Source organism: Lethenteron reissneri, chromosome 68 (assembly GCF_015708825.2).
Source record: "Lethenteron reissneri isolate LAM-NWPU_2019-01 chromosome 68, ASM1570882v1, whole genome shotgun sequence".
In the NCBI taxonomy this organism is placed as follows: domain Eukaryota; kingdom Metazoa; phylum Chordata; class Hyperoartia; order Petromyzontiformes; family Petromyzontidae; genus Lethenteron; species Lethenteron reissneri.
The window spans coordinates 3,477,532-3,503,818 of record NC_083846.1 but is presented as its reverse complement, the minus strand read 5'-3'; the positions used below and the strand labels follow the sequence as shown (position 1 = coordinate 3,503,818).

Here is a 26,287-nt window from a genome sequence, read left to right as displayed (position 1 = left end):
ATCATCACGATGGCTAGGAGATGTTAACTACCTCGCCTGGTGTACAGGAGGTCGTGGGTTCGATCCCGACCCCGTGACGGCTGCTGCTGTGTATTTGGAGTTTGCGCCTCTCTCATCATCATCACGGTGGCTAGGAGATGTTAACTACCTCGCCTGGTACACAGGAGGTCGTTGGTTCGATTCCGACCCTGACGCCTACTGCTGTATATTTGGAGTTTGCGTTTCTCATCATCGTCGTCACTCTCCGCGGTGGCGTGGATTTTCCTCCGGTTTATCCCGTTCACCACTAAGTGGCGGTGACGTCACCATGGAGATTGTGCCAGGCTAGGTGCGTAGTGTCGAAGGCTCGCTGCTGGCAGGGGGTCACGGGACAGACGCCTGCTGCTATATCAGTGGAGTTTGCAGTGTCTCTCTCTCTCTTCATCCCGTGGTCGCGTGGATTTTTCTCCGGGTCCTCCGATTTCCCCCTCCACATTTACAATCAGCGTCACGCGTTTAGATTATGCGGCTGCTGTACATTTCCACGTTCAAAGTGCATTTATTAGGTATAGCCCTGTGAGCCATTCGGCTCTTGAATCGGGTGCAACCGCAACAAACAAAAAACAAAAACATGAACAAGAAAACATCTTAAAGTGACTATGCGCAAACAGAAAATCCGAGAAAAGACAGCAAAATAGTGGTGGTGATGATGATGACCCACTTTGTTAAGATATCATCTGCGGGCCAGGTCGGGCTACACAACTCCGCGGGGCCTGACCTGGTATTCATAGGTGTGCTGCATCAATGCGCCACGTGTACAGATGAACATTGAACGTAGGCAAGTCCCCGGCATAGGTAAATAATTCTACTATGAGACATCCCCTTTACCAGTGGCAAAATATAGTCATAGGTTTTTACCCTTTCAACTGGTACAAAAAACTGACACCTTTATACAAGGCATCATGTTTGCAATAACCACAACACAAGCAGTCAAAATGCAAACAAAAAGAAACAACTCTGATGATGAGAATGATATGCACTGTCCTTTAACTGCTTGTGTTGTGGTTATTGCAAACATGATGCCTTGTATAAAGGTGTCAGTTTTTTGTACCAGTTGAAAGGGTAAAAACCTATTACTATATTTTGCCACTGGTAAAGGAGATGTCTCATAGTGTAAATGCTTACCCCGAGCTCTCAATACTCTGATAGTGCGCTGTCTTTGAGTTGTACGCCTTTTGGCGTCATCTGGTCCAACACCAATGGAGACTAGGCTCTAAGAAAAGCTGTCTCGGGTGTGGACCAATCAACTTCAAGGACAGTGCAAATCATTATCATCATCAGAGTTGTTTCTTTTTGTTTGCATTTTGACTGCTTGTGTTGTGGTTATTGCAAACATGATGCCTTGTATAAAGGTGTCAGTTTTTTGTACCAGTTGAAAGGGTAAAAACCTATTACTAGGTAAATCATTGTTACGGAGACACGGGCCCATGCAAGATGTACTGCGAACGATTATGACAAATGTAGGTGAAGATATTTTAATACTATTGAGGCAATTCTAATATGCACAGGTAAATGCTGGTAGGGGTAAGGCAGGGGACGGGGGTAGGTGTTTACAGAGTTATGACATGGACATGTAAGTGCCGGTAAAGGAATGGCATGGATAGGTGAATGCGATTGTAGATGCGGGTCCATACAGGTGTGCTGTGAACAGGTATGGGCAAGGCAGGCGAAGACTTATACAGGTAAAGCTGAGACAGATTGTAATCTGGGCCGGTAAATGTTGAAACTGGTACGGGCGCACACAGGTGTGCTGTGAACAGGTATGGGCAAGGCAGGTAAAGCGGAGATGCCCGTGTCATCTGGACAGGTAATTTCGCGTGCAGGTAGAGGCCTATATCGGTGTACAGTAAACAAGGGTGAGTGACGCTGGTTATGCGTTTATGGTTTTGGAGATACATACAAATATATGTTGAGATTGTGTCGTGTTTGTGTTGTTGTGGGTAGAGATGGTTGTGTAGTGATATTCTGTGTGTGTGCGTGGTAACATTGTGGGGAGCGGTAGTGCAGCGGTTAGCGCTACGCTGCGCTACGAACTCGGCGACTCGAGTTCGATTCTAGCGAGAATTATCCGAACCGGTTCTGGGTCTTCTTCTAGATCGACTCAGCCTCAAATGAGTGGTGCTGGCCACCCACCCCTTCGTGTGCCGTGCCGGCCTTCATAGGTGCTCGCTAACAGCACTTGCCCCTATATTCTGTTAAGGCTATACGGGGGATCGTTGTCTTTGTGTTGTGTGTGTGGCGATGATGTATTGGGTTAGCATGCTGGTTATGTTGTGTGTCGTGTTTGTGTTGTGTGCAGTGATGATATTTATTAAGCTACTTATCAGCAGCATCAGCGTCATTATCATCAATCACCCACCTGACCAGTCACACATTGACACCATCATAACAATCAATACTAGCTCACACCAGAATCAGAATTTTGTTTTTATCCTGGAGAAATCCGATGAGCCATGAAGCTCTTTTCCCCCGCAGATGTCCAATCGAAAGTTACAACAACAATCAATACAAACACACTATGGTCATGCAAAGTACAGGAAACGAAAGCAAATCACTAAAAATAGATACGTGATATAGATCAAGTATAAGTTCACATTGCATAAGTATATCGATTCCCAAGCTGAGGACAGGCAGCAAAATAGCAAGACTGCATGTGTATGTATGTACAGGGAGGCCTCTACTTACACACGACTTAGGCTCCAGAGGTCTGTTCATAAGTCGATGAGTTCATAAGTCCAGTTTTGCTCTCGTCGATTCCAAACACGTTGTACGGTGTGGACACTAAACACGGGGAATGGCTTTAAAAGTTGTATAATCTCCTGCAGATGTAGACGCCACTGGTTCTTATGTTCTGCAGATGTAGATGCCACTGATTCTTCACGTTCTGCAGATGTAGACGCCACTGGTTCTTCACGTTCTGCAGATGTAGATGCCACTGGTTCTTCATGATCTGCAGATGTAGACGCCACTGGTTCTTATGATCTGCAGATGTAGATGCCACTGATTATTCACGTTCTGCAGATGTAGATGCCACTGATTCTTCATGATCTGCAGATGTAGATGCCACTGGTTCTTCACGTTCTGCAGATGTAGATGCCACTGGTTCTTCAAGTTTTGCAGATGTAGATGCCACTGGTTCTTCATGATCTGCAGATGTAGATGCCACTGGTTCTTCATGTTCTGCAGATGTAGACGCCACTGGTTCTTCACGTTCTGCAGATGTAGATGCCACTGGTTCTTCAAGTTTTGCAGATGTAGATGCCACTGGTTCTTCAAGTTTTGCAGATGTAGATGCCACTGGTTCTTCATGATCTGCAGATGTAGAGGCCACTGGTTCTTATGTTCTGCAGATGTAGACGCCACTGGTTCTTCACGTTCTGCAGATGTAGATGCCACTGGTTCTTCACGTTCTGCAGATGTAGATGCCACTGGTTCTTCAAGTTTTGCAGATGTAGATGCCACTGGTTCTTCATGATCTGCAGATGTAGATGCCACTGGTTCTTCACGTTCTGCAGATGTAGATGCCACTGGTTCTTCATGTTCTGCAGATGTAGACGCCACTGGTTCTTCACGTTCTGCAGATGTAGATGCCACTGGTTCTTCATGATCTGCAGATGTAGATGCCACTGGTTCTTCATGATCTGCAGATGTAGATGCCACTGGTTCTTCACGTTCTGCAGATGTAGAGGCCACTGATTCTTCATGTTCTGCAGATGTAGATGCCACTGGTTCTTCATGTTCTGCAGATGTACATGCCACTGGTTCTTCATGATCTGCAGATGTAGATGCCACTGGTTCTTCATGATCTGCAGATGTAGATGCCACTGGTTCTTCATGTTCTGCAGATGTAGATGCCACTGGTTCTTCATGATCTGCAGATGTAGATGCCACTGGTTCTTCACGTTCTGCAGATGTAGACGCCACTGGTTCTTCATGTTCTGCAGATGTAGATGCCACTGTTCCTCATGATCTGCAGATGTAGATGCCACTGGTTCTTCATGATCTGCAGATGTAGATGCCACTGGTTCTTCACGTTCTGCAGATGTAGATGCCATTGGTTCGTTATGTTCTGCAGATGTAGATGCCACTGATTATTCATGATCTGCAGATGTAGATGCCACTGGTTCTTCAAGTTTTGCAGATGTAGATGCCACTGATTCTTCATGATCTGCAGATGTAGATGCCACTGGTTCTTCACGTTCTGCAGATGTAGATGCCACTGGTTCTTCACGTTCTGCAGATGTAGATGCCACTGGTTCTTAACGTTCTGCAGATGTAGATGCCACCGGTTCTTCATGTGGCATCTACATGACATATGGACAGGTCTGTTCGTATCTCTGGAAGTTCGTAAGTCAAATGTTCGTAAGTACAGGAGTCCTTTACGTAGAACTTCTTTCGCACCATACTCAGCCAACAATGCTAATCGGAGTTGCAGTCCCTGACCACACCAAGACAAATATCCCCCATATAGCCTTAACAAAATGTTGGGGCAAATGTCGTTAGCGAACACCTATGAAGGCCGGCACGGCACACGAGGGTGTGGGTGACTAGCAGCACGCCCGGCCGCCTTTGTCTCCCCAGTGGCGATGTTTTTACACACCGCACCAGGTACTCATTTGAGGCTGAGTCGACCGAGAGAAAGGCCCATAATTAGTTCAGATAATCGTCACTGGTGTTAGCCATGAGCGGGAATCGATAACACACACACACCAGATTGCTGTGATATTCATCTGGAAGAAGAGGTCGCAAACCGGTTTTGATTCCTTATCCGTACCCGTACCCGGCCGCACCAGGGTCGCAAACGGGTACCCGTACCCGGCCGTACCCGTACGGGTATCGGGTACCTGATGGCGACCTCTGGGATGAAGCCATGTTGCAGGCGCGGGTGGGTTGATTCTAGGAACTTGAATTGTGAGAAGAGACAAGACGTTGGGAAATTAGTGACAAACGGTTACTCACCAGTGACTCACGGTCTACCCGTACCCGTACCCGGCCGCACCAGGGTCGCAAACGGGTACCCTACCCGATACCCGGCCGGGTACGGGTAGCCGGGTATCGGGTAGGGTACGGGTATCGGGTACCCGGTTGCGACCTCTGTCTGGAAGCCAGTGCAGAGAGACATCATCCGATCGAAATTATTCCAATTCCTCAATAAAAAAAATTTAGAGATCATCATCATCATCGTCGTCGTCATCTCACAGACTGTGACCCCTCAGGCTCTCTGTACGTCTTCCCAAAACGACCCCTTGCAGCAGACATCCATATCCTCCGGGGGAGAGGACCACATTTACCCGGCTATTAGCAAATCCGAGACCCATCATCACCATAATTCCCTTTGCTCAGACTCCTGCAAAGCATAATTGAACGTTGTCGTTAATTCGTATTAAGCACCGACATTAAAAAAAGAACAAACATATCCTGAGCAAAAATTTAAGTGGATAGTTTTTATTTTTTTTTACCAGATAAGGCCCCACTCGGCTAAATAAGCTATTTTTCAGAAGCGACCTGGCCACAAATGATATGCCAACGAAGTGGCTCATCACGTGGATCTTGATTATAAATGTGGAGGGAAAAAAACCGGAGGACACGGAGAAAAATCCACGCGACCGCAGAGAGACAGAGAGACACCGCAAACTCTAAACATACAGCAGCAGGCGTCAGGGTCGGGCTCGAACCCACGACTTCCTGTACACCAGGCAAGGTAGTTAACATCTCATAGCCATCGTGATGATGATGAGAGAGAGAGACGCAAACTCCAAATATACAGCAGCAGGCGTCAGGGTCGGGCTCGAATCCACGACTTCCTGTACACCAGGCGAGGTAGTTAACATCTCATAGCCATCGTGATGATGATGAGAAACGCAAACTCCAAATATACAGCAGCAGGCGTCAGGGTCGAGCTCGAACCCACGACTTCCTGTACACCAGGTGAGGTAGTTAACATCTCCTAGCCACCGTGATGATGATGAGAGATGCAAACTCCAAATATACAGCAGCAGGCGTCAGGGTCGGGATCGAACCCACGACCTCCTGTACACCAGGCGAGGTAGTTAACATCTCCTAGCCACCGTCATGATGATGAGAAACGCAAACTCCAAATATACAGCAGCAGGCGTCAGGGTCGGGCTCGAACCCATGACTTCCTGTACACCAGGCGAGGTAGTTAACATCTCCTAGCCACCGTGATGATGATGAGAGACGCAAATTCCAAATATACAGCAGCAGGCGTCAGGGTCGGACTCGAGCCCACGACCTCCTGCACACCAGGCGAGGTAGTTAACATCTCCTAGCCACCGCGGCACCCCTCGTTATGACGTTTTAAGGTATCACAAGGGATATTTAATCCGTGTCGCAGTGACAATACAATAATGATGATATCGGTATCATCAGCCGCAATCGATCCACTCCTGGATGAAGGCCTTTTTGCAAGAAATCGCCTCCCATGCACCCCCCCCCTCCTGCTCGCGATCTCACAATGCAACGTCGGGGGTGACGCCGCTCCTGAGCAGGAGCCGATTCCATCGCTCCGTCTCCGTGCCGCGCGTCCCTCCCTCGACTTAAACTCTTCATTGCCCCCAACAATTTTATTAACGGTGAAAATTCTTTTTTTTTACAATGAGTTAGGTCAACAATGCTTGACTCAGGGAGGAGGACGCCCCTGCCATGCATAGTCCCATGGGATGTTGGCTATCAACAACAAGGCAACTCCTATGACTAATTGGGCATGGGACGCAAGCGTAGGATTGATCACCCTGTCGCTGGCCGCCTTTGGGGAGGGTGTATAGTGTGAAAGGCCGAAACACCCTCGGAACCAAAGGTACACTACTGACGATGCGCTCCCCAAATGTCACCAGGCTCACTGTTCATGAACTCTTGGAAGTGCTTGCACAAAGGATAGTAACATCTCATCCTGTGTTCTTGGAATCTGCATAATATGTTTTCTTTTTTTTATAACAAAAAATTTAAATGTATCCATTTGCAGTTAAATTTATATTGAAAAGTTTTTATGTGTCGTGCACCCTCCTCCACTCAGCACAGCGAATGGGTTTATCACGTGAACAGAAAGTGCAAATCGGTTACAACTTTCACTCCACCGGTGAGTGAGTGGGTAGGTGAGTTCCTGTCCCATGGACCACTGAGTAGGTGAGTGGGCGGGTGAGTAGGTGAGTGAGTGGGTAGGTGAGTGGGCGGGTGAGTAGGTGAGTGGGTGGGTAAGTGAGTGGGTGGGTGAGTAGGTGAGTGAGTGGGTAGGTGAGTTTCTGGCCCATGGACCGCTGAGTAGGTGAGCGAGCGGGTGAGTAGGTGAGTGAGTGGGTAGGTGAGTGGGTGGGTGAGTGGGTGGGTGAGTGGGTGGGTGAGTAGGTGAGTGAGTGGGTAGGTGAGTGGGTGGGTGCGTAGGTGAGTGAGTGGGGTAGGTAAGTTCCTGGTCCATTGACCGCAGAGTAGGTGAGTGAGTGGGTAGGTGAGTGAGTAGGTGACTGAGTGGGGTAGGTAAGTTCCTGGTCCATTGACCGCAGAGTAGGTGAGTGGGCAGGTGAGTAGGTGAGTAGGTTAGCGAGTGGGTAGGTGAGTGAGTGGGTAGGTGAGTTCCTGTCCCATGGACCACTGAGTAGGTGAGCGGGCGGGTGAGTAGGTGAGTGAGTAGGTGAGTGGGTGGGTGAGTAGGTGAGTGGGTAGGTGAGTGGGTGGGTGAGTAGGTGAGTGAGTGGGTAGGTGAGTGGGTGGGTGAGTAGGTGAGTGGGTGGGTGAGTAGGTGACTGAGTGGGTAGGTGAGTGAGTGGGTGAGTAGGTGAGTGGGTAGGTGAGTGGGTGGGTGAGTTCTGGGGCCGATGGAACGCTGAGTAGGTGAGCGTGTGGGTGAGTAGGTGAGTGAGTGGGTAGGTGAGTGGGTGGGTGAGTAGGTGAGTGAGTGGGTAGGTGAGTGGGTGGGTGAGTAGGTGAGTGGGTGGGTGAGTAGGTGACTGAGTGGGTAGGTGAGTGAGTGGGTGAGTAGGTGAGTGGGTAGGTGAGTTCTGGGGCCGATGTACCACTGAGTAGGTGAGCGGGTGGGTGAGTAAGTGAGTGAGTGGGTAGGTGAGTGGGTGGGTGAGTGGGTGAATAGGTGAGTGGGTAGGTGAGTTCTGGGGCCGATGTACCGCTAAGTAGGTGAGCGTGTGGGTGAGTAGGTGAGTGAGTGGGTAGGTGAGTGGGTGGGTGAGTAGGTGAATGAGTGGGTAGGTGAGTGGGTAGGTGAGTTCCGGGGCTGATGGACCGCTGACCGCGAATCCACGAAATTAGTTTGTTTTCAATCTTGATTTGAACTTTCGTGACTGCAGGAATCCATACTCTTAGGTTCTTTCGATAAAGTCACGTGGGTAGAAAATAAAATATTTAAAAAATAACCAAAGAGTATGGATTCCTGCAGTCACGAAAGCTTCAAATCAAGATGAAACTGTGGAACTTTGGGCCAAATGTTGGTCCAACGGTTCCAATAACTTTTCGATTTAAAGCTTTCGTGACTGCAGGGATTCATAATAATTATTTTATTATGTTTTATTTTTATTATTTTATTACTTCCCTTCTACGTGACTCTACCGAAAGAACCAAGAATATGGTTCCAATAACATCACGTCGATTGCTGCTGCGACACAATTGAGTCACTCCACTGCTAGATGACGACGACGATGACGACGATTATGACAATGATAACGATGATGATGATAATGATGATGATGACGACGATGATGACAATGATGACGACGATGATGATGATAATGACGATGATGACGACGATGATGACAATGATGATGATAATGATGATGATAATGATGATGATGACGACGATGATGACAATGATGACGACGATGATGACGACGACGACGACGATGATGACGACGACGATGATGACGATGTCGACGACAGTGATGACGACAAAGATGACAATGATGATGACGTGCCATGGATGGACATCGTCCCTCTGCGCTGCTGATGATGCCGATGCTGCTGCTGATGATGATGCTGCTGCTGATGCTGCTGCTGCTGATGCTGCTGCTGATGCTGCTGCTGCTGATGATGCTACTGATGATGCTGCTGCTGCTGCTGATGATGCTGCTGATGATGCTGTTGCTATATTTAGGCGGAGATCTCCGCACCCCAGGATGCAGGAGACATGCGGCTCGTCCAGTCGAAGCAGTCGTGCCGAAGGAATTTAAAAGGCCCCAGAGTCGTAGCTTCTTTGTGTCGATGATGCCTCTGTGACAGGCAACTTAGCCAGCAACTCTGAGGATGCTGGGTTCAAGCCCTGGGGCTGGTGTGTGCGTGTGTGTGTGTCTCTTTTTTTTTACGATCAGAGGAAACAAGAAGATGATCGATGTAGTCGGCACTTTGCTTCGTTCATCATTTCGTAACTTTTTTTCAACGCTTTGCTTTATGTGCCACCCCCCCCCCCCCCCCTTATTAAATGAAAGATTTCACGCTTTGCTCTTCTCGTTCTTATCCTTTCTCTCTCTACCCCCTCTCTCTACCCCCCTCTCTCTACCCCCCCTCTCTCTACCCCCTCTCTCTATCCCCTCTCTCTACCCCTCCTCTCTCTCTACCCCCCCTCTCTCTACCCCCCTCTCTCTCTCTACCCCCTCTCTCTATCCCCTCTCTCTACCCCCCCTCTCTCTACCCCCTCTCTCTATCCCCTCTCTCTACCCCTCCTCTCTCTACCCCCCCTCTCTCTACCCCCCTCTCTCTCTCTACCTACTCTCTCTCTACCTTCTCTCTCTCTATCCCCTCTCTCTACCTCCTCTCTCTACCCCCCCCTCTCTCTCTCCCCCCTCTCTCTCTACCCCCTCTCTCTCTCTACCGCCTCTCTGTCTCTACCCCCCTCTCTCTACCCCCCTCTCTCGACCCCCTCTCTCTACCCCCTCTCTCTACCCCTTTCTCTACCCCCTCTCTCTACCCTCTCTCTACCCCTCTCTCTCTATCCCCTCTCTCTCTCTACCACCTCTCTCTCTACCCCCCCCCCCTCTCTATACAAACACGTACATATTAAAACACTAATTTTTACGTGCATAGTAAAGTGATTGTATTTTTTCATTTGCTACACAGCCCAGATAATACGACAAATCCCTAACCTTAAACACCCAGGGGTCGTTCGTAAAAGTTGAAGGTGGTATAGTACTATAGTAATAGAGCAAGTGCAGAATCACTGAAACGGAATTGATAGCTTGAAAGCATTTAGCGCGGGGCTCTTGAAAGTGCGGGGCCCGTAGCTACTACACGTGTAGCTACTACACGTGTAGCTACTACACGTGTAGCTACTACACGTGTAGCTACTACACGTGTAGCTACTACACGTGTAGCTACTACACGTGTAGCTACTACACGTGTAGCTACTACACGTGTAGCTACTACACGTGTAGCTACTACACGTGTAGCTACTACACGTGTAGCTACTACACGTGTAGCTACTACACGTGTAGCTACTACACGTGTGTTTGTGTCTGTGTGTGTGATCTTTGTATGTGTGTGTCTGTATATGTGTGTATATGTGTGTGTGTGTCTGTATGTATGTATGTATGTGTCTGTCTGTATGTGTGTGTGTGTGTCTGTATGTATGTGTGTCTGTGTGTAGCGGTGAGCGCAACGCTGCGCTACTACACGTGTACTAGCTGTAGTAGCTACTACACGTGTAGTAGCTACTACACGTGTAGCAGCTACTACACGTGCAGCTACTACACGTGCAGCAACTACACGTGCAGCTACCACTCGTGCAGCTACCACACGTGCAGCTACCACTCGTGCAGCTACCACACGTGCAGCTACTACACGTGCAGCTACTACACGTGCAGCTACTACACGTGCAGCTACTACACGTGCAGCAACTACACGTGCAGCTACCACTCGTGCAGCTACCACACGTGCAGCAACTACACGTGCAGCTACCACACGTGCAGCTACCACACGTGCAGCTACCACACGTGCAGCTACTACACGTGCAGCTACTACATGTGCAGCAACTACACGTGCAGCTACTACACGTGCAGCTACTACACGTGCAGCTACTACACCACCACCCTCCTCCGCTTCCCACCACCTCAATGAGATTGTGAAGCACGTCCAGACGTGCGCTGCACCACGTGGTCTACTTAACAGGTGCTCGCTAACAACGCTTGCCCCGACAGGCAACCCGTTTAAAAGGCAGCATTTGGGTCTTGTTTTAACACAAATAAAAAAAAATATTATTTAAAAAATTTTGCTTTTCCCACAGTGGTTAGGTGTTCTCCCCCCCCCCCTGGACTTGTACGGGCACATTCCCGACTGCAGGTTTCATACCACGCCCAGGTGTGTGTCTGTATGTGTGTGTGTGTCTGTGTGTGTGTCTGTGTGTGTGTATGTGTGTGTGTGTATGTGTGTATGTGTGTGTCTGTATGTGTATGTCTGTGTATGTGTGTGTGTCTGTGTGTGTGTATGTGTGTGTGTGTATGTGTGTATGTGTGTATATGTGTGTGTGTGTGTATATGTGTGTGTGTCTGTGTGTATGTGTGTGTGTGTCTGTGTGTATGTGTGTGTGTCTGTGTGTATGTGCATGTGTGTATCTGTGTGTAGCGGTTCGCGCTACACTGCGCTACGATTTCCGCTCACGACCAACACCAGTGAAGATTATCTGAACCGGTTCTGGGCTACCCCTAGGTCTACTCGGCCTCAAATTAGTACCTAGTGCGATGTGTAAAAATCGCCACTAGGGAGACAAAGGCGGCCGGGCGTGGTGTTGGCCACCCACCCCCTCGTGTGCCGTGCCGGCCTTCATAGGTGCTCGCTAACAGCACTTGCCCCAACAGTCTGTTACAGGCTACACGGGGGATCTTTGTTTTTGTGCTCGTGTGGGGAGGCTCGTGAAGGACGCTGCTACTGGGTAGTTGGAGGCAGTCGCCCTCCAACAACGACGGAGGGCAGAGGAGCGACGCTCACAACAACGAGCACAGGTGGTGCATCGGCCACTCATCTCAGTCAGTCGACCCGTGGCACCTGCTGGGTCTGAACCGTGACCTCCTACCAGCGGGGCGTTCGACACTTCACGTGGCCTCAACGTGCACCTAGCCTGGCACAAGCGTCGTGGTGACGTCACCGCCACTTAGTGGCGAATGTTGTTGTTGTACTCGTGTGAGAGGGGGGGGGGCGGTAGTGTGGTGGTTAGTGCGCTACGAAACCCGGCGGACCCGAATTCGTATTCCGGCTCACGGCCACCAACCCAGCGACGATGATCTGAACCGGTCCCTGGACCTCCCCTAGGTCGACTCGGCCTCAAAATCACTACCCTGTCGCGGTGCGTAAACGTCGCCGCTCGGGAGAGACAAAGGCGACCGGGCGTGGTCGCTGCCCACCCACCCCATCGTGTGCTAACAGTGCCGGACTTGATAGGTGCTAATCGTTAACAGTCTGCATGTGTCAGGCTATATTTGGGGGATCTTTGTGTCTGTGCGTGTGTGTGTGTGCTAGTGACGTGGCTACAATACGGAACAAGTAAACCCGTAAAAACAACGTTTTTCACTATAAATCCTTTATATGCGTGGCATCGGGGCGGCTAGAGTCCTCTCGTCCTCTGGCTTGAGATGGCTGCCACCTATGGGTCAGACGATTGTCTGGCAGCATTAAACAATTGGTACTTAAATATTTTTTAAAAAATTCCCTAAACAGTGTAAAATTTTTGGGAAATTTTTTTCTCGAAAATGCATTGTCATGCACAACGAGTCTGTGTAGCAAAATGTCAGCTCGATTGGATCACGGGAAGTGGGTTAAAAAAACGACCTAAAGATTTGCACGGTCCTAAGCAAGCAAGCAAGCGAACTTAATATAAAGGATTTAAATAAGTATAACCAGTAAAAACAAAGTTTTGCACTCTAAATCCTTTATATGCGTGGCGGCTAGAGTCCTCTCGTCCTCTGGCTTGAGATGGCTGCCACCCATGGGTCAGATGATTGTCTGCCACCATTAAGCAATTGGTAATTAAATATTTAATTTATTTTCCCGAAACAGTGTAAAATTTAGGATTTTTTTTTTCACGTACATTAATTGTCTCGCACAACGAGTCTGTGTGCAAAATGTCAGCTCGATTGGATCACGGGAAATGGGTTAAAAACGACCGAAAGATTTGCACGGTCGTAAGCAAGCAAGCAAGCAAGCACGCAAGCAAGCAAGCGAACTTAATATAAAGAATTTAAAAATCGTGGGTGGGTGGGTGGGTTAGGCATTGCTATAGTATCTCTTGCCCCTACCCACCCACCCCCCTCACTTTTGTTGTCGAGCGCGAGAGAGAATGCGGCCGTCACGTGGAAATTCGATGGCTTACGGGCAAAACACAACCGGTTTCGTGATTCCTCGGCCAGAGTTCACTGCGGTGGTTGGGTGGAGATTGCGTCGGGCTCGCAGCCGAACGCGGTATTTATTTAATGCCTCGTTCTGTGCGCGTGTTCCCTGCCTGGAGCCTATTTATAGCAGAGGCTTTTAAAACGCACAGATACAGAGATAGCCCCCCGCGTCCCCCCCGAGTGTGACAAAAACGATGATTCCCTTAACTCTAGATTTGAAGCTTTCGTGACTGCAAGGATTCATATTCTTAGGTTTTTTTCGGTAAAGTCACGTAGGTAAAAAATGTTAAATTAATAAAAATAAAATAAAAATCACGACGTTTCGGAGGCAACACAAGCTTCCGTCTTCAGGTGGAACCGTCACAGCACGATAGCTGTATCACTTGATAGCTGCATCACTTGATAGCTGCATCACTTGATAGCTGCATCACTTGATAGCTGTATCACTTGATAGCTGCATCACTCGATAGCTGCATCACTCGATAGCTGTATCACTTGATAGCTGCATCACTTGATAGCTGCATCACTTGATAGCTGCATCACTTGATAGCTGCATCACTTGATAGCTGCATCACTTGATAGCTGCATCACTTGATAGCTGTATCACTTGATAGCTGCATCACTTGATAGCTGTATCACTCGATAGCTGTATCACTCGACAGCTGTATCACTTGATAGCTGCATCACTTGATAGCTGCATCACTTGATAGCTGCATCACTTGATAGCTGCATCACTTGATCATGGCCGATCGGCGATGATGATCCGTGCGTGTAAGACACGCATTGTGTTCCGTAAGTTGCGTGGGTGTGCAGTGGCCTATGTATAGGTATGCGTGGGGGTGTGGGTGTGCACTCGCCTATGTATAGGTATGCGTGTGTGTGTGTGTATAGGTATGCGTGGGTGTGTGTGTTGGTGCGTGTGTTGGAGTGGGGAGCGGTGGTGCAGCGGTTAGCGCACTGCGCTACGAACCTGGCGGACCCGGGTTCGATTCCCGCTCACTGCCAGCACCACGGTGACGATTGTCTGGACCGGTCCTGGGTGGGCCTCCCTTAGGTCGACTCAGCCTCAAATGAGTACTTGGATGGCGGTGCGTAAAAACATCGCCACTGGGGAGACAAAGGCGGCCGGGCGTGGTGCTGGTCACCCACCCCCTCGTGTGCCGTGCTGGCCTTTGCTAACAGTACTTGCCCCTACAGTCCGTTCAGGCTACACGGGGGACCTTTGTCTTTTGTGTGTCTTGGTGTCTGTGTGCGCGCGTGTGTGTCACTGTCTTAGGGTGCGCCTTTAAAAAAAATAGCTTCTCGCCTTGCGAGGAATGTCGAGTGACTTCATCACGACATCATGCACGACATCATACACGACAAAGAAAAACGTGCCCCCCCCACCTGTACATTTGGAGTTTGCGTGTCTCTCTGTCTCTCTCACCCCGTGGCCGTGTGAGTTTTTTTTTCTTCTTCGAGTTCTCCGGTTGATGATGCCGATATCATCATCATTATTATCGTTTTATTTTCATTGCGACGCTGATAAAATATCGCTTCGTGATATCCTAAAACTGCATGACAATGGGCACGCCGCGGTGGCTAGGAGATGTTAACTACCTCGCCTGGTGTGCAGGAGGTCGTGGGTTCGATCCCGACCCTGACGCCTGCTGCTGTATATTTGGAGTTTGCGTGTCTCATCATCATTATAGTGGCTAAGAGATGTTAACTACCTCGCCTGGTATGCAGGAAACCGTGGGTTCGATCCCGACCCTGACGCCTGCTGCTGTATATTTGGAGTTTTCGTCTCTCATCATCATCACGGTGGCTAGGAGATGTTAACTACCTCGCCTGGTACACAGGAGTTTGTGGGTTCGATCCCAACCCTGACGCCTGCTGCGGTATATTTGGAGTTTGCGTCTCTCATCATCATCACGGTGGCTAGGAGATGTTAACTACCTCGCCTGGTACACAGGAGTTTGTGGGTTCGATCCCAACCCTGACGCCTGCTGCTGTATATTTGGAGTTTGCGTCTCTCATCATCATCACGGTGGCTAGGAGATGTTAACTACCTCGCCTGGTACACAGGAGTTTGTGGGTTCGATCCCGACCCTGACGCCTGCTGCTGTATATTTGGAGTTTGCGTCTCTCATCATCATCACGGTGGCTATGAGATGTTAACTACCTCGCCCGGTACACAGGAGGTCGTGGGTTCGATCCCAACCCTGACGCCTGCTGCTGTATGTATATTTGAAGTTTGCGTTTCTCATCATCATCACGGTGGCCAGGAGATGTTAACTACCTCGCCTGGTGCACAGGAGGTCGTGGGTTGGATCCCGACCCTGACGCCTGCTGCTGTATATTTGGAGTTTGCGTCTCTCATAATCATTACGGTGGCTAGGAGATGTTAACTACCTCGCCTGGTATACAGGAGTTTGTGGGTTCGATCCCAACCCTGACGCCTGCTGCTGTATATTTGGAGTTTGCGTGTCTCTCATAATCATTACGGTGGCTAGGAGATGTTAACTACCTCGCCCGGTACACAGGAGGTCGTGGGTTCGATCCCGACCCTGACGCCTGCTGCTGTATGTATATTTGGAGTTTGCGTTTCTCATCATCATCACGGTGGCCAGGAGATGTTAACTACCTCGCCTGGTACACAGGAGTTTGTGGGTTCGATCCCAACCCTGACGCCTGCTGCGGTATATTTGGAGTTTGCGTCTCTCATCATCATCACGGTGGCTAGGAGATGTTAACTACCTCGCCTGGTACACAGGAGTTTGTGGGTTCGATCCCGACCCTGACGCCTGCTGCTGTATATTTGGAGTTTGCGTCTCTCATCATCATCACGGTGGCTATGAGATGTTAACTACCTCGCCCGGTACACAGGAGGTCGTGGGTTCGATCCCAACCCTGACGCCTGCTGCTGTATATTTGGAGTTTGCGTCTCTCATCATCATCACGGTGGCTAGGAGATGTTAACTACCTCGCCTGGTATACAGGAGTTTGTGGGTTCGATCCCAACCCTGACGCCTGCTGCTGTTAATTTGGAGTTTGCGTCTCTCATCATCATCACGGTGGCTAGGAGATGTTAACTACCTCGCCCGGTACACAGGAGGTCGTGGGTTCGATCCCAACCCTGACGCCTGCTGCTGTATGTATATTTGGAGTTTGCGTCTCTCATCATCATCACGGTGGCCAGGAGATGTTAACTACCTCGCCTGGTGCACAGGAGGTCGTGGGTTCGATCCCAACCCTGACGCCTGCTGCTGTATATTTGGAGTTTGCGTCTCTCATAATCATTACGGTGGCCAGGAGATGTTAACTACCTCGCCCGGTACACAGGAGGTCGTGGGTTCGATCCCAACCCTGACGCCTGCTGCTGTATGTATATTTGGAGTTTGCGTCTCTCATCATCATCACGGTGGCCAGGAGATGTTAACTACCTCGCCCGGTACACAGGAGGTCGTGGGTTCGATCCCGACCCTGACGCCTGCTGCTGTATATTTGAAGTTTGCGTTTCTCATCATCATCACGGTGGCCAGGAGATGTTAACTACCTCGCCTGGTACACAGGAGTTTGTGGGTTCGATCCCAACCCTGACGCCTGCTGCGGTATATTTGGAGTTTTCGTCTCTCATCATCATCACGGTGGCTAGGAGATGTTAACTACCTCGCCTGGTATACAGGAGTTTGTGGGTTCGATCCCAACCCTGACGCCTGCTGCTGTATGTATATTTGGAGTTTGCGTTTCTCATCATCATCACGGTGGCTATGAGATGTTAACTACCTCGCCTGGTGCACAGGAGGTCGTGGGTTGGATCCCGACCCTGACGCCTGCTGCTGTATATTTGGAGTTTGCGTCTCTCATCATCATCACGGTGGCTAGGAGATGTTAACTACCTCGCCTGGTATACAGGAGTTTGTGGGTTCGATCCCAACCCTGACGCCTGCTGCTGCTGTATATTTGGAGTTTGCGTCTCTCATCATCATCACGGTGGCTATGAGATGTTAACTACCTCGCCCGGTACACAGGAGTTTGTGGGTTCGATCCCAACCCTGACGCCTGCTGCTGTAAATTTGGAGTTTGCGTCTCTCATAATCATTACGGTGGCTAGGAGATGTTAACTACCTCGCCTGGTATACAGGAGTTTGTGGGTTCGATCCCAACCCTGACGCCTGCTGCTGTAAATTTGGAGTTTGCGTCTCTCATAATCATTACGGTGGCTAGGAGATGTTAACTACCTCGCCTGGTATACAGGAGTTTGTGGGTTCGATCCCAACCCTGACGCCTGCTGCTGCTGTATATTTGGAGTTTGCGTGTCTCTCTCTCTCACCCCGTGGTCGTGTGGGTTTCTTTTTTCTCAGGGTCCTCCGGTTGATGATGCCGATATCATTATTAGTATTATTATTTATTATTTTTATTGCGACCCGGATAAATTATCGCTTCGTGATATCTTTAAAGTTCATGACATTTAGAATGTGCATCTCTCTTGCTCTGTGGTCGCGTGGATTTTTTTCTCCAGGCCATCCGGTTTTCCCCTCCCACGTTTAGAAACGTGCGTTTATACTATTTAGATTATTTTGCCGTTATAAATGCCCAAGTGATTTGGCCACTTTGTTGAGCTATCATTTGTGGCCAGGTCGCTTTAAAAAAAAGTAAAATACCTCGGGTGAGCCTTGTCTGGAAGGATGGGTGGGGATGGTTTCGTTGTATTTGTTTGTGTTTTGGTGATTTGTTTACCACTCTTGTGCTTCGCACTCCTATCGTGTTTTTATTTTGTTTGTTGTAACGTCCTTACCCCGTGCACCGAATTGGACGCCTGCGAAAAAGAGCTTGATGGCTCATCAGATTCTTCCGGCATAAATAATTATTCTGATTCTGTGTAGCGTTTCATGAATTGCAGGGGGTAAGTGCTGATAGGAGCACCGCCCATGAATGCCGACATAGCACGCCAATGCCGGGGTGGGGTGGATGGCAGAGGTCGCAACCGGGTACCCGATACCCGTACCCTACCCGATACCCGGCTACCCGTACCCGGCCGGGTACGGGTACGGGTAGCCGTTTACGACCCTGGTGCGGCCGGGTACGGGTACGGGTAGGCCGTGAGTCACTGGTGAGTCACCGTTTGTCACTCATTTCGGGTAGGGTACGGGTAGGGAACGGGTACGGGTACCCATTTGCGACCCTGGTGCGGCCTGGTACGGGTACGGGTACGGGTAAGGAATCAAAAACCGTTTGCGACCTCTGGTGGATGGCCAGCACCACGCCCGGCCGCCTTTGTCTCCCCAGTGCCGGTGTTTAATACACACCGCACCAGTTACTCATTTTGAGGCTGAGTCGACCTAGGGAACGACCCAGGACCGGTTCAAACATTCGCTGCCACTGTTATTGGTGGTGAGCTGGAATTGAACTCTGTTTCACTGAGTGCCTAGTGCAGTGCGCTAACCACTGCGCTACCGCTCGCCAATAAGACAAATTAATCCTTGTAAAAGGTTTCAGTTTGGTGTTTTAACATCGTAACACAACTGTTTTGTTGCCAGAAAAAAGGCAAAAACCTATTCTCACGTTTTGGTCCTGCCAAACGAGGTCCCATGATGATGTTTTATTTTTTTTAATTTTTGTCTTTTTTACCCACCTCCCCCGTGCCCTCTGACCTCTGACCTCCTTCGCAGGCGATGCCCAACCATTGCCGTGACCTTGAGGAGAACCCGGCACGGTCGTCTCGGAGGAAATTATCCGATTCCGGTAAGGGGCACGGGTGCACATGGCACCACCGCATTCAGCGCGGACCGCAGCTCTCCCCCTTGATCCAAACAAAATCATTGCAGGATAATTGTTTTTTTACCCTTTTATCTGGCAACAAAACTGACACCTTTTTTACAAGGAGTCATGTTTGCATAGACCACAATACCTGCAGTCATAATGCAAACAAAAAACATAACTCTGATAATATATGCACTGTCCTTGAAGTTGATTGGTCCACACCCGAGACGGCTTTCTTTAGAGCCTAGTCTCACATGGTGTTGGACCAGATGACACCAGAAGGCGTACAACCCAAAGACAGCGCAATATGACTTTACCTTTCATCATTGTTTAGTTTGTTGTCCTTCTCCGGCACCTCCGATTAGCCACGGTTGGCTACGGACGGTGCGAAAGAAGTTCACCGTGCATGCATACAGACATAGATGTGCGATTCTGCGGCCGTCTGGAACGCTCTCTTCCTTCTGATATTAGGATGCCACTGGGAGCTATGAACTTTTCAATCATCGAGATTGAAAACGTACGTACATCTCACAATCGCCGGTTCGCTGCCCGTTATCCTCGTCGCTCTCTCCCAAACGATGGCCCGCCGTAACCCGGCGACGACGCTTCGCCCTCAGCGATGGAGGCCGCCACTGCGCCCACCAACAAGCAGGCCCGCACGGCCGCTTGGGCCGCATCTCAGCACGCGGCAACGGCGTCGTCGTCCTTGCCGGTGCCGCCGCCTCACCGGCCGCCGTCGCCGCAACCGCCGGCGCACCCCGGAGCCGGCGAGCCCCGGTTCGACTCCGGGTCGGACGCGGCGGGCCGAGAGTTCGACGAGGAGTACGAGGTGTCGTCCGTGCTGAGCGACGAGTACTACCTGCACGACGGGATGGGCGACGGCGACGACGATGAGGAGGCGAGTGAGCGAGCGAGCGAGTTAGCGAGCCGGTTGGCGTTGCAACCCCCCCCCCGGGAGCGTCGTGGCGAACCGTCTACGGACACGGACCGCCTTTGCCACCGACACGGCCGTGCCGTGCCACGGGGACGCAGCGAGCCCAGCAAGCGCGGCTTACCCTACCCGTACCCGGCCGGGTAGGGTAAGCCGCGCTTGCTGGGCTCGCTGCCGGGTACGGGTAGGGTACGGCCGGGTACGGGTACCCGTTTGCGACCCTGGTGCGGTCGGGTACGGGTAAAGAATCAAAACCCGTTTGCGACCTCTGGATTCTGGTGATGCCGTGGCGTGGTGGTGGGAGGCTCACGACGGCCCGTGGACTGGACCGTCCTGAGGGTGTGAGTGTGCGCTGAGTGAGCTGTGTGTATTATGGGACCTTTTTGCCAGGATCAAATGCTCTGGTACGTGCATTGTGCTTGTGCTGTTCGCTTTTTGAAGTTAGTCTCTGGTCTGACACTGGTGGTGAGACTAGGCCACAAAGAAGGCTTCTGTCTCTGGTGTAGGCCAATCAGTAGGTTTCTATTTGGTGTATTGAACATATTAGCACATCCCTGCTGTATTACCATAAAGAGTAAAATCTATTCTTATTTTTCACACTGAGCTCACGGCCAACACCGGTGACGATTATCTGAACCGGTCCTGGGCCTCCCCTAGGTCGACTCGGCCTCAAATGAGCACCCGGTGCGGTGTGTAGTAAACATCGCCACTGGGGAGACAAAGGCGGTCGGGCGTGGTTGCTGGCCACCCACCCCCCCTCGTGCGCCGTACCTGCCTTCATAGGTTGCTGCTCGCTAACAGCACTTGCCCCTCAATCTGTTAAAGGCTACACGGTGGGTGGGGGATCTTTGTCTTTGGTCTGTCGCAGAGCCCCTGCGAGACGGAGTTTGTGGGTGCGGATGCAGGAGGCCTCGGCTCTGCCGTGCTTCGTGCACACACGGCCTTTCCCAGCGTAAGTGGGCACACACACGCACATGCTACACACAACAACAACAACAACAACCGCCACTCAGTGGCGGTGACGTCACCGCGACGCTTGTGCCATGCTAGGTGCACGTTGAGGCCACGTGAAGTGTCGAACGCCCGCTGGCAGGAGGTCACGGGGCAGACCCAGCAGGTGCCACGAGTCGACTGACTGAGACGAGTGGCCGATGCACCACCTGTGCCCCCTACTGCGCCAGGCTAGGTGCAGGAGGTCACGGGGCAGACCCAGCAGGTGCCACGGGTCGACTGACTGAGACGAGTGGCCGATGCACCACCTGTGCCCCCTACTGTGCCAGGCTAGGTGCAGGAGGTCACGGGGCAGACCCAGCAGGTGCCACGGGTCGACTGACTGAGATCACTGGGCCGATGCACCACCTGTGCCCTGCTACTGTGCCAACTTGCTGTGCTTTAGCCACCCGGCGCTCCGCTCGTTGTTGTGAGCGTCGCTCCTCTGCCCTCCGTTGTTCATGGAGGGCGACTGCCTCCAACTGCCCAGTAGCGTCCTTCACGAGCCTCCTCCACAGAGGCCGATCTTGACACCGCTGGTACCAGTCATCGGCAAGTCCACTCAGCTCCACGTCCTCCTGTACCACATCACTCCATCTCTTCTCTAGCCCGTGCCGCGCCCGTTTAGCCCCCTCGATCCGGCCGAACAAAAGCTGTTGAGGCATGCGGTGGCTGGGCATGATCCAGCCAAAGCAGACTTTGCTTGCCGGAGGAACTCACTGATGGGACTTTGTCCAGATCACACACTACACACATTCTACACACACGCGTGCAAAACACACACTATACAGCACACACACACACAACCACGCTACACCTATGCAACATACACATCTGTACAACATGCACACTTGTACAATACTCACGCCTGTACACACACACACACGTGTCACACACCTGTGCAACATTCATGTAAAAAAAAATTTATTTTACCAGGTAAGGCCCCACTGAGCCCTGTAGCTCTTTTTCAGAAGCGACCAGGCCACAAATGAGAGCTCAACAAAGTGGCTTATCATCATCACGTGGAAATGTATAGCAGCTAAACACTCTGAACGCGTGACGTTGATTCTAAATGTGGAGGGATTAAACGGAGGACCCGGAGAAAAATCCACGCGACCACAAACTCCTACAGCAGGCGACAGGGTCGGGATCGAACCCACGACTTCCTGTATACCAGGCGAGGTAGTTAACATATCATAGCCACCGTGATGATGATCAGAGACGCAAACTCCAAATATACAGCAGCAGGCGTCAGGGTCTGGATCGAGCCCACGACTTCCTGTACACCAGGCGAGGTAGTTAACATCTCATAGCCACCGTGATGATGATGAGAGACGCAAACTCCAAATATACAGCAGCAGGCGTCAGGGTCTGGATCGAGCCCACGACTTCCTGTACACCAGGCGAGGTAGTTAACATCTCATAGCCACCGTGATGATGATGAGAGACGCAAACTCCAAATATACAGCAGCAGGCGTCAGGGTCAGGATCGAACCCACGACCCCCTGTCTACCAGGCGAGGTAGTTAACATCTCATAGCCACCGTGATGATGATGAGAGACGCAAACTCCAAATATACAGCAGCAGGCGTCAGGGTCAGGATCGAACCCACGACCCCCTGTCTACCAGGCGAGGTAGTTAACATCTCATAGCCACCGTGATGATGATGAGAGACGCAAACTCCAAATATACAGCAGCAGGCGTCAGGGTCAGGATCGAACCCACGACCCCCTGTCTACCAGGCGAGGTAGTTAACATCTCATAGCCACCGTGATGATGATGAGAGACGCAAACTCCAAATATACAGCAGCAGGCGTCAGGGTCAGGATCGAACCCACGACCCCCTGTCTACCAGGCGAGGTAGTTAACATCTCATAGCCACCGTGATGATGATGAGAGACGCAAACTCCAAATATACAGCAGCAGGCGTCAGGGTTGGGATCGAACCCACGACCCCCTGTCTACCAGGCGAGGTAGTTAACATCTCATAGCCACCGTGATGATGATGAGAGACACAAACTCCAAATATACAGCAGCAGGCGTCAGGGTTGGGATCGAACCCACGACCCCCTGTCTACCAAGCGAGGTGGTTAACATCTCCTAGCCACTGCGGTGCCCTGGTTCTTGGCACAAGCGAGCAAACCGAGCAACGTCCCACCTCATCCGTGGTGTAAGGAGAGAGGAGAGACAAGGTGGAAGGCCATGAGGGATTGCATAAGAGCTATGAGAGCCACGGGATCAAAAAAAATATTCCCTCGTTATTCACGAACTTGGCCATCCGCGATGTTTGGCTATCCACGAATCTCGCATCTGAAACTCTACACGACTGCTGCATCGAGAGAGAGAAAGTGATGCGAGAGATAAAGCGACGAGAGATAAAGTGACGAGTGATAAAGCGACGAGAGATAAAGCGACGAGAGATAAAGCGATGAGATATAAAGTTATGAGATCTTATCGGAATTGATGAAGCGCCTTAACGAAGGCGCTTTACAGCGAATCAAGAAAGGTACAATGTGTGAGTGTAATGGTGGAGATGAGGTGAATACAATAGATGAGAGGAGGCAAATCTGTGATGATGCGTTAATTAGGTGAAAGCGAAATTGATGACAGTTAAATGATGGATGAATGCATTGAATGAATGGGGTCAATGAGTGATAGACATATGAAAATAATTATTATAACAGTAAATTATGAATAAATAGAATGAATGGGCTTAATGAGTGATATCCACTTAATGAGAATAATTATTCTGACAGTAAATAATGATGAATGGATTAAATGAATGAATGGGGGTTGATGAGTGGTAGCCGTATCATGGCAATGTGAAGAGGGAACAGGAACGGTGATAGTGGGCAAACACAGCGCGTGATTTTCGTAGGCCGAAATCACCCGCGAAACATCTCTGGAACGTATCCCTCACGAATAACGAGGGGATATTCTAAACGTGTATCTTTTGGTGGTTTTCGGCACACAGGGCAGCTGGCGTTGCAGCGAGTGCCTCATCGTGAACCTGCTGTCCCACCGCTACTGCCTCTACTGCTGGTCCCCGCGGAGAGACTCGCAGAGAGACTCGGGCATCTACCCGGGCAGTGACTCGGACGAGGAGGAGGACGACGAGGAGGTGGCAGCGGTGGCTCTGGCCGACGCCGAGGTGGGAGCGCAGGAGGAGGACGTGGAGGTGGTGGACGAAGAGGAGGACGAAGAAGGGGACGGAGAAGGGAACGGAGAAGACGCGACGGCCGTTGGACATGGCGGCGGTGGGGTCAAAATGGCTGCCAGGGTAGCTAAAATGGCCGCCGCCGCTGCTGCTGCTGCAAAGCGCCGCGGAAAGCAGCAGCAGGAGGCTTCGACGGCGGTAGCGGCCGCCACCGAGGAGCGAGCGGTGGCCGGGCTGACGGAGACGTGCGTGATCTGCCGCGTGCGCCGACGGGACGCGACGATCGTGCACGGGGGAACGGGCCACTTGGTGTCGTGCTTCGCCTGTGCCCAGAGGCTCCACGGGCAGCACAGGCCGTGCCCCGTGTGCCGGGGCCCCATCCAGCTCGTAATCCGCACGTTCGTGTCGTAGTCCGCCAAAGAAACTATTACAAAAGTTATTTTAAACTATTTTTTTCTAACAAAAATGTTTTTTTATCGGGTAAGGTCCCCACTGTGTTGTGTAGCTTATTTTATTCAGAAGCGACCTGGCAGCTCAACGAAGTTGCTTTTCAATCGCGCGGCAATTTCGAGTTGCAGCCAAATACCTAAAATGCGTCATCAATTCTAAATGCGGGGGGAACAAAATAAAAACCGGACGACCCGGCGAGAAAAATCCACGCAAAAGACCAAGTGTCAAAGGTCATCTTCCCCCGTATTGCCTGCCGGGGCAGTTGTTTTTACAAAACACTGCACCAGGTACTCGTTTAAGTCGACCTGTACGTACGTAAGTAGCCAACCGTCACTAATCGGAGAGGTGCAGGGGGAACGAAGAACAATGTACAGTTTATCTCGTAGGCTTTCACGACCAATATTATCCATAATCGAGGTGTTAGATGGCTAACCCCCCCCCACCCCCCCAAAAAAAAACCTCTGTTACGGATCAACAATGTACATTGAACTTCTTGCGGACCAGACGTAGCCAAACCATTGCTCATCGGAGGTGCGGGGGGAAGGACAGGACCTGGGGGGGGGAGGCCCGTGACCGGTTCGGACATTCTTTGCCGATGTTCTCCGTAACACGGTCAACAAATTTTTGGCGCCGCAGGGTTGGAACGTGTCTGCTCTTTCAGGAATGTTTAGGGAATGTTTGTTTGGCGGGGGGCGGGGGGGGGGTCGGGAGGGGTTATGCCACGTCTTGTGTTTTTGTTTCGTGGTTCATTGTGAATTTTTTTTATTATAATTTTTTCGTTTCAACGGTTGTTGTTGTCACGCCACGCGTTTCGTTCTCAAACCAAAAACCATCCGCGCAGACGCCCGCATCTTTAACGTCGTTTTGCGTCTGGAGCACCGAAGCGGGCCGTCGCTGCAAGGATGCAAGAGAACTTGGAAAGACAATCGGCAATCTGCAGCACACGGCCTGGCGAGCGTCAGATGCATGCATGCACAGGCACGCACAGGGTACCGCACGGAGCAGAAGACCCGGACGGCAGAGTCCCCCCTCCCCACGCGCAACCGTTGGGAAACACGTGGCCGGATTCAAAGCTTGCCTTGATGTTCTGAGGATTGAATGGAGTCCCTCGGGATTTGTTGAAGTCTTTTTTATGACCTTGGATCACTTTCCCCCCCGAAAACAAAAGTAAGATTCCAAGAACACAGGATGAGATGTTACTATCCTTTGTGCAAGCACTTCCAAGAGTTCATGAATAGTGAGCCTGGTGACATTTGGGGAGCGCATCGTCAGTAGTGAACCTTTGGTTCCCAGGGTGTTTCGGCCTTTCTCACTATACACCCTCCCCAAAGGCGGCCAGCGACAGGGTGATCAATCCTACGCTTGCATCCCATTCCCAATTAGTCATAGGAGTTGCCTTGTTGTTGATTTGACGGAGCGGTTTCAAAAAGTAAATGAATATATTGTGCTTGAGTTCATGTTTGGGGACAGGTTTAGATATTTTTCACGTTAAATTTGTCGGGATATCCTGTATTGTGTTCGGTTATTATACTTCAACCACAATGTTTTTTTATTAATATTATCGGGTGCAATTGCAAACAACGGCCATGTCAGACATGCAGCAAATCTGGCTGTGACGGTCCCCACCTGATGACGGAGACT

General features: G+C 50.7%; 1 protein-coding gene across 1 annotated transcript in view; it reads left to right on the top strand.

The window, feature by feature from the left end:
• The window catches only part of LOC133360396 (E3 ubiquitin-protein ligase Mdm2-like), a 26,719-nt gene extending 524 nt beyond the window's left edge, over positions 1-26,195 (top strand). The window contains exons 2-5 of the mRNA XM_061579100.1: positions 19,028-19,100; positions 19,736-20,016; positions 20,918-21,001; positions 24,014-26,195. Coding sequence (XP_061435084.1) covers positions 19,031-19,100; positions 19,736-20,016; positions 20,918-21,001; positions 24,014-24,607 — 1,029 coding nt within the window. The 5' untranslated portion in view covers positions 19,028-19,030 and the 3' untranslated portion in view covers positions 24,608-26,195. The remainder of the gene's footprint in view (positions 1-19,027; positions 19,101-19,735; positions 20,017-20,917; positions 21,002-24,013) is intronic.
• Positions 26,196-26,287: the final 92 nt, after the last annotated feature.